General features: G+C 37.9%; 1 protein-coding gene across 1 annotated transcript in view; it reads right to left on the minus strand.

Annotated features, from left to right (window-relative positions):
* foxn2b (forkhead box N2b) overlaps positions 1–9246 on the minus strand; it is a 28480-nt gene extending 19234 nt beyond the window's left edge. Inside the window, exon 1 of the mRNA XM_079397959.1 lies at positions 8741–9246. Coding sequence (XP_079254085.1) covers positions 8741–8750 — 10 coding nt within the window. The 5' untranslated portion in view covers positions 8751–9246. The remainder of the gene's footprint in view (positions 1–8740) is intronic.
* Between the last annotated feature and the right edge of the window lie 218 nt (positions 9247–9464).

Raw genomic sequence — 9464 nt, forward strand, 5'->3', positions numbered from 1 at the left:
ATGAATCTTGCATGTTCTGTTTGTCTGTGTGAATCTATGGCACAGGCACTGAAGCATGCTTGCAATGTTTTCAGCCTCTGCTGTCTCAATATACGAGTATGAACATCTCTAGAACTACTCTTAAGAGTCACTTCATGAGCATTTCACCATTTCTTTTGAGAAAAACTAACGTCATATCATATAAACAGAGAAAATTAAAGGTCTTCACAGCAACCCATCAAAATAAAAGTTTGGTTTAACTTAAAGAAACCGTGACAGAAATACTTAAATGTAATGATAGTAATACTACTACGACTAATAAAATTAAAACATTATTTTTAAAGGAATATTTACCAGAAAAATTATTTATCATAATATATGTAGCAGAAAAATGTAAATACACAACACAGTACTTCTGAGGAAATGGGAAATGAATAAAACAATAATACATTTTTAGAGATGCTTTTTGATTATTATTATTTAATGAAACCATTAACATTGAAAAACATAAAAAACTGAAAATAAAAAACCGAATCCAGAAAAAATTTAATAAAGTGGAGGGCCCTATGAACCCCTTTTGAAAGCACCATATTTTTCTCAAAAAAGCAAAAAGATCTAAAAGATTTTATAAAGAACAACCTGTTTTTCCTCTTTCCTCCCCACCATTCACAAACTAATTTCCATCAAAATTTGAAGGGAGGATTTATTCAGTATTGAACTGCTGATGTTTGCAGAACAGAGCGCTGGGAAGAGCATGCATCTGTAATAAAACAGTTGGAGATGGAGATCAAGGGGTCTTCTACGTGTTTAAGCATGCTTAAACAGCCATTCGAATTGGAGCTCTCTGCTGAAAACCAAGCAGAGCTTTTCTTTCCTGATTCCTGTAGCGTTTGGTATTGGTCTGTCAAGTATCAGTCCTGACTCAAGGGCTCCCAGCGCATCTCTGTTGCTTTGTGAGAGCTGATCTAAAAGCCCAGCAGGAAGGTCACCTAACCCTATTATAAAACTGCTGGAGATTAACTGCTTTTTTACTTTTCTCTGTATAATCCAAATTTCAGGTATTCTCCTTGATGTTGAGGAGACATCTGACAAACTAATGGATTTACTTCCAGTCACAATAAGCTTTAAGAAACTTTAAAACAAATCATTCAGTACAAAGAACCTGTTGTTGTTAGTTAGTTCGGGGCTAGTTTCCTCCACAATTCTGAATCACGTTTCAAAGCTAAAGCTTCTTAAAAGGAGCACTGCGTAAGTTCTGAAATTTACTGACACCAGTGGCCGTTAGGGGAACTGCAGCCAGTCTCATGCTCGTTCTCGGTGCACAATAGATAAGGCTTTTTTTTTTTTTAAGCTTACGAGGAGTTTCCGTGGGTGTCTGTGTTGTGCTGGAGGCTGGTCGCTTCTTTCCGTCCGCAGAGTCCATTTCAAACACTACCGCTAGCGATTGCCGCTGTAGACAAGAACGCGCATAACGTCACATTTTGTGAATTTTCGCGCCAATTCGGACCCGACTCCTCCAGACACAACTGAGCCTACAGGCTGATAGAGGCAACCGTGGTGGACAGTCAAGGTGTCATTCTTCCTATTACATTATGGTTGGCTCATAAATGGACAAATGGAAACTCTTAAAGATCTTTTTTAAGTAAAAACCTACACATAGCCCCTTTAAACACATTCATATGCTGCAAGGGTTCTGGAAGCTTGAAAACCATAATCCACAGCAGTGAAGACACCACATGTACAATGCCTGAGTTTGTTTCATATCACCTTCCATTTTAAATATTAAACATTTCAAAACTCAACTCAGAAAAATGTTTTCAATTCCTGAATGTAGTCAAAGTCCATTTAAACATGAAAATGTACAAATATTCCCATTTGTTAACTTCTTGACAACTTTATGTAAAACTTGTATACTTAACATTCCAAAAACATTCACATTAATTTGTCTGCACATCCTCTAATTCATCTTTAATTGGATGCAGCGGTTTAGAAAAGTCCATTTGGTGTTAAATTGTCTTGGTTTTCATTCAGACTCAACATTTTGGTGCTTTTATGACAAAATTTGGTTGTTAAATGGAACACAGTTTAAACAATGTCACTATGCACCAATCAATGACAATATTTGCATATATTTACGAATATTACAAGAAACATGACTTGAATTTTCTGAATTAATGTCAATGAACACTACTCCAATTAAATATTTTACCCATTCTGCACTGCATGCAAATGGCACAACATGGAACTTATTCATGTTTTTGAGAAAAAAATCTTATGCTCACCAAAGCTGCATTTATTTGATCAAATATACAGTAACAACAGCAGCAATACTGTCAAATATTATTAATTTAAAATAACTGTTCTCTATTTTTATATATTTTTGGTTGACAAGTTGAATTTTCAGTCTTCAGTTTCACATGACCATTCAGAAATCTTTCTATGCCAATTTATTGCTCAAAAAAACATCTCATTTTTGTCAGTGTTGAAGAGCAGATATTACAATATTAAAATTGTAATATATATATATTTCCCCCAGCTTCTGCACCTGACGCACAGCACGAGGCCTCAACTTCTTTGATCGACTGTTGCGAGGCCTGTTCCGAGTGGAACCAGTCTTGGAAAACCTCTGTATGACACTGGCCACTGTACTTTAACTCCGTTTCCGGTTGTTACTGATCATCTTATAGCCTCGTTCATCTATGTGGAGAGTAACAATTCTAATTCTCAAATCCTCAGAGAGTTCTTTGCCATGAGGTGCCATGTTGAACATCCAGTGGTCAGTATGAGAGAATTGTACTCAAAGCACCTAATTTTAACTGCTCTAATATAAGATACACAAATTTTTATAGTCCTGTCAAACAGACAAAAACATAAACATGATGAATAGGACGTGGCTTTCCATGGTTAAAGGACGTATAGCTGTTATGACTTAGGGTGTACTCACTTTTGTTGCCAGCTTTTTTGACAATAATGGCTGTATGTTGAGTTATTTTCAGAGGACAGTAAATCTGTACTGCTATTCCAAGTTGTACATTGACTAATCTAAAAGTTTCCTTTCTATAGTATTGTCCCTTGAGAAGATATATTAAAATGGTTGCCGAAATGTGAGGGGTGTACTCACCTTTGTGAGATACTGTATTTAGTATTTGTCATTTTGCATTGCTCCAAATGCTCTCAGTGCATATTACATCTGAATCTCTGTTTTGTAATGTGGACAGACTTGATCATTGAAAGAGGAGAATTCTGATTTGTTGCATCTAAGGATGGGTATCGTTTACATTTTATCGATACCGATACCAATACTGTTTTTCGATACTGGTACTTATCGATACTGTTATCGATACTATTTGGTGCAAAAAGATGTGAAAAGTTGTTGAAAATATCAAGTTATTTTATTACTGCTGAACTTTAGCAACTGTATTAAAGTTTTTCAGTCAGGAGTTTGTGTTTTATTAACATTAAGGGTTAACTATCCCTTTAATGACAATCGACAGCATGTTTAGTTTGGTCCCTTTAAGAGCTGCACGCATCTGTTCCTCAACTATTTACTTTCAGTTTAGACATATAACTAACTGTGTTTATATGTAAACCTTGTGTGTTTTTGACAGTATTAAAGCAATCAGACGATAACAAAGATAACTAAGTAATCATGTGCTGTTTGACCGGCCTTTTAGTGTACGCATGCTTCAGGTGTAACGTTAGCGCATGTCAGCATAGCACGCGAATTAAATGTTTAACCGGCAAGGCTGTAAAGCACAAGCAAATAATGTACTTTTGTGATTGCGAATAAGTGCAGTGTCTCGTGAGTGTAACTCTATGGCTGAATCAACATTTGATGTGAATGTGTCTCGCGAGTTGCAGTTGGAGATGGAGCCGGGACACAGTCAATACAGTGCATTGCTTGAGGTAGATGTTGCATTTAGTAAGTAAATGTTTCATTATATTACTAGTGTTGCCTCCTTTTTTCACTATTACACTACTGAAAATATTGCATCTGACACTGGTTTGGTTTAGTTTTGTAACGCGAGCCCACACTTTTGAACGTTTCACTCTTGCCGCGATGACTGATTGGGCACAAACACACACCGCACACGCGCATGGATATCACACGCACGTCGAGCAAACGTCGGCCACATCATTCAGTGAAGGAATATAACAAGCAGCAGCTTCTAATTCGCCATTATCATTGAAGTATATGGAGATAAAACAACACAAGTATCAATAACAGTATCGTTTGTCCTGAAGCTTATCGGTAGTCCGGTATTGACCCAATTGCGTACCAGTCCAAAAAAATACCGGTTCTCGGTACCCATCCCTACTTTAAACATCATTCACTTGCAATGCAGATACAGAAGCAACTGAATTCTTAACCAAACAAATCTAAATCATCTCATTGCAGGTCCAACTTGTAGTCTGTATCACGTTTGTAATGAAAGTGAAAAAACATAAATAGACCCTAAGTGTTAAAAAAGCGCTTTACATAGCTGTAACTTTTGGCAAGTTATGTTCATATAGTACGGCCCTATGATTTCCGCGATGCAGAAAACGCAGACGGAATCGCGGAATACAGTCTCTGATGAATGGAGCGGACGCGTGGTTTTGTTTACTAACATTACATACACAACGCACGTGGTGCTCGCGGTGATTTCAACGTCTGCCGTCTCAATTAGGACATAAATACATGAACAACATCTCCAAAACTGATCTGAGAGTCACTTTACGAGCATTTTACCATTTCATTTGAGTAAAACAAGCGTCATATCATATACACACAGAACTTTAAAGGTATTCACGCAACCCGTCAAAATAAAAGTTCGGTTTAACTTAAAGACATTGTGCCAGAAATAGGCTATATTACTATTATTTAGTAGAATGTACCTAATACTACTACTACTACTGTTGAAAATAATAAAACTTATTTTAAGAAATAATCACAAAATATTTTTTATTTTAATGGTAAATCCCCTTTATTTTAACTTTGATTTAATTTATATTTTAATTTATGAATGTTTTATGCCTTCATCTGATAACCAGTAAAATTTAAATACACAACATAGAATTTCTGAGGGGGGAAAACATTTCATAAGGCTACTGTAAGAATAAATAAAAATAGTTTGAATGCATTCAAATAATTAGACATGCTAAAACAAAATTTGGTAACACTAAAACTTAAGGGGAGAAAAAACGTCATTTTTGTTACACTTTTAATAAATTAATGTTAAATTGTATAAGTTTCATGATTTGAATTAATTAGACATGCTTTTTGATTTATACAATTTTATTTGACCATTAAAAAGGAGTCCAGAAAAATTCTAACGGAATCCAAAAAAATAAAAACGGAAAAAACGGAATTTGGGAAAAAATAAAACGGATTTCATAGGGCCCTAATATAGGCTTTTAAAAACAAGCACCTACACATGAATAAGATATCAGCAGGGTTTCCGTTTCTTAGAGCTTTACATGGTAGTGGCATACAGGCATTCATACATACAAGCCGCCACACAATCTTCACAGCGTGCTGTCTGGACTTCGTCCCGTGCCATTGTCACACCCTACAGTCTCAATTAAGCACACCCTGTTTATTCACACAGGAGTGACCAACACATTGGAGGCTATTGTGACCAGAATGACACAGGCTATGGTACTGGGGAGCGAGCTCTCCTCATCAAGGCACTGCCTGACATTAGCATCACTGTCAATGGACAGAGGGGCCCTAACTGCCCACCGGCTGCTCTGCGGACTTAAATCTTTCAGAAAGGAGGCGAAGGTTACTAAACGAGAAGAAGGAGTGTGACAGACCAAGTCTAAGAACACAAGGCTGAGTTGGGGGTTGGGGTGGGCGTGAGGTCTGACACGGTCCAGGCAAATGAAGGAAAAAAAGCACACATTTGCAACTGAAATCCAGAGCAGTCGCCTATATTTGATTACCACACCCCAGTGTCACCATGTAGCCATGGCAACCACAGCGTTATAGCCTCCTGGGGATGAGAGTTGTGCCTCCTGGTCTAACGTTGAGGGCATCATGGAACAAAAAGAGGCTAACAGCAGATGAGAAATATGTGCAGCTGGAGGTATAATGAGAGGATGGAAGGAGGAGGGGTCAACAAACAAAGGCAGTCGTTACACGCCAAATAAAAGCTTTGACATAAGTTTGATTTGCTTTTCAATTGAGTTTGGAAAAGCTGATGAGCTTTACTAAAATAAAATAATTAAAAAAACACTATAGTGAGCATTCAGCTCGGTTGTCTTTGGAGGAAAGCAACTGCATGTTCGTTTACATGTTATGCCACTCAACCAGAAAGGGTTGCCAAACATAAATTTGTGGTTTTACTAACAAGACAGTGTTTTGTTTTGTTTTTAAACCCCTCTTGCAGTGAAAATGAAGAATCTGCTCTTCTCTCTTGGGCTGGAAGCCAGTTTATGACTATTGATTAAACTGTTGTTGACTGCTGCTTAGCACTTTTTATTGCCATGCACTCATCAAACTTTTGTAAACTATAGGGTAAAAGCTTGATGGCAGTAATAAATTAATAAAACAATGAAAAAAATAATTAGAAATATGTTCCTCAATCTTTATTTAAAATGACAATAAAATTTGTGTTTTGTATGCAAGGTTCATACAAGGTTCTAAAAATAATATCAAATATGCATTTATACAATACAATGCAATGTTTATTTATATAGCACATTTAAAACAACAGAAGTCGACCAAAGTGCTGCACAGAGTATGCAAAACAAAAACAAGTCGACGAGTTTATAAACAACAAAAAATATTTAAAAAAAAAACTGTAAAATGGATGAGATTCACTAAAATAAAAAATCATTGCACAGCAAGTCAAAAAATATTAAATGCCAAGGAGAAGAGAAGTTTTTAGAGTAGACTTAAAGACAGATAATGTTGAGGCAGTTCTGATATGAATTGGGAGACTATTCCACAACTTAGGGCCAACAACAGAAAAAGCACGATCACCTCTATTTTTGAGACGTGCCCTAGGAACTTGCAATAATCAGAATCAGCAGATCGGAGTACTCTTGACTGACTGTATGGTTGTAACAGATCAGATAGGTACTGTGGATCCAGATTATGGAGAGATTTATAGACAAACAGTAGAATTTTTAAATCCATTCTATATTTGACTCGCAGCCAATGCAGTGAAATTTATTAAATAAAACAAAATAAACATTTCATCCCTTAATATATACATACACACATATTATATAAACACCCAAACCTGGTTGAAAGAGTGTATGAGTTTCAATGTTTTGCCTGCATTTCTCATTTCTTCAGCTTTTGTGGGACAGCAACTGCATACAGCCAAGAGCCAGATCTTATCTATCATTGTGAGAGTCATAATGAGACTAATTAATTTCCCGTTTAATGCCAGGGGAGAAGCAATAAGCAAGGGATCATTTGCTGTGTCCTACAAAAGCCCTCCAGAGAACACAGCACTGCACAGACACTATTGCCATTCACTATATTAGCGCAGGATTCGGTACTAATGAAGTCTCTTTAGGCAATTGTGCCCTTTCAGATGTAGCTAGCTATGCATCTGAATTCTGTCCACTGTGTTTGCAGCTAATGTGATCATACTGCAAATAAAAGCAACTACACGACAACCCTGTTAACAACACAGACACCCTTTTCACTGCCTACGCAACATGACCTGAATGAGTCTACAGTCTAAAGTGCAAAAGTAGACAGCAGAACTAAATAATGTGCTCATGTGACACGCTGCTCAGAGTTGTGTACTCTTCCCAAAGCACAGCTATGCGTTCACTCGGACCACGTGTCAATGTCACTCAGACGTTATCTACCGCCGGAAATAATGAGTGCACGTCCGCGTCAGAACATCCCATTTCATCAAGTCGCCAGCAAAACTACCAGTCGTTCGCTTTCGCTCTCAACGAACGCTTATGTACAACCACAACAAGTAATATGCAAAACAAAACATGAGAAAATAACAGCCCCCACCCTCACATCTCGTGTTACATAGTTGCCCTAGATTCTCACTACTAGCCACAAACTGAATATATATATATTTATATATATTTGTAACCTTCACCTGTAACCTTTAGCATTACTCTGTTGTTATAGGCGACTATCGCGCGTTGGATTAAAGTTCTGTTCGAATGTTGTTTTTATTTGGCGGTTCCGATTTCAAAGGCACTTTCGCGGCGGTTGACGTTTGAATTGTAATGTTATTTCAAATAGATTTGTTGACTGCATATCTGTCGCGCGTTCTGAAACTTCCGCAGATACTGTCACAAGAATGCTGAACGAGGATCTTCAGTTAGCGTCAAGCTAATGCGTGGCTTTAAAGCAAAGCTTCGCGGCAAGCTTCTGCACAGCTAGCGAAATAAAACAGCGACGAAACAGTCATTGGATATAGTTTGTGTTATGAGTATTCAGGAAAAGTGTACGAACACGACTGGAATGTGGTTGGTTTAATGTCTCGTGTCAGCTCGACGGCAAACGCACGCATTTTACTCAACTAAGTTAGCTAGCAAGATCACATGGTCTAAAATGTAAAGACATTTATTCTGAAATAAAACAGGCGTGTGTATATTTCAATATGAAAGACTGATAAAAAAAACAATATTCGTTTAAAAAAACGTAAACACGAATTAGGGAGGTCAATGGCTTGTTATTGGCTAGATTTTTTTTTTCACGAGACACGTTTTAGACTTGTCATCCGATTAAAAACGCGCTGATATATAAAATAAACAGAATTATAAATCGCACCAAAAAGCGTTTACTTACATTCGTGCATTCTACTGTCGCGTCCGACGACAAAGCTCCCGTGCTTTCATGCGGTAGCCTTTCGCTCGCGCTGTGTCAAAAGATCAGCAGCTGCTTCCTCCATCCACGCAGCGCGGAGATCACGCCGCACGGCAACGCTTCCGTACCCCCGCCCCACCGTCGCCAAGGCAACAGAGCCACTTCAGCCAATCACACCCCCTCCTCTCCGATATCCCCCTGACAACTGCCGCATCGCAGTAGCACTTTTTTTAGCAAACCTAAGCAATTGCATTCAGCATGCGCTCCGCGTTGCACCACGTTATTCATTCGTTCGTGAGACGTTTGTGACGGGAAAACTCGGTGGTGTTTCAAACGGTTTCGCTTAGAGGAGAATCCGGTCGGTGTAGATACAGGCATCATATTCTCATCGAGAATTTGCTTCATATTTAATGGCTTTAACGTTACCAACTTTGACCACCAACCAGTTTACGCCTGGAAACGAGGTCAGAAGCTATAGCTTCATTAGCGGGGGAGTCCCGGAGGCTCGTCGTCCAATCACAAGCTACCTCGCGATGTGAAGTAGAGGTACTTAAAACTTACCAACTTACACAAGTATTATGCTCCAATGAGATTTTAAACTCAGGAGCACGACCATATTATTGTACTTTTTATATATTATTAAATATCTAACCCTTTCATGCTTAACTTCTATTCTAAATGCATAATAATAGTTATTTGTAATGTG

The sequence above is a fragment of the Barbus barbus genome (assembly GCF_936440315.1).
Source record: "Barbus barbus genome assembly, chromosome: 38".
NCBI lineage: Eukaryota > Metazoa > Chordata > Actinopteri > Cypriniformes > Cyprinidae > Barbus > Barbus barbus.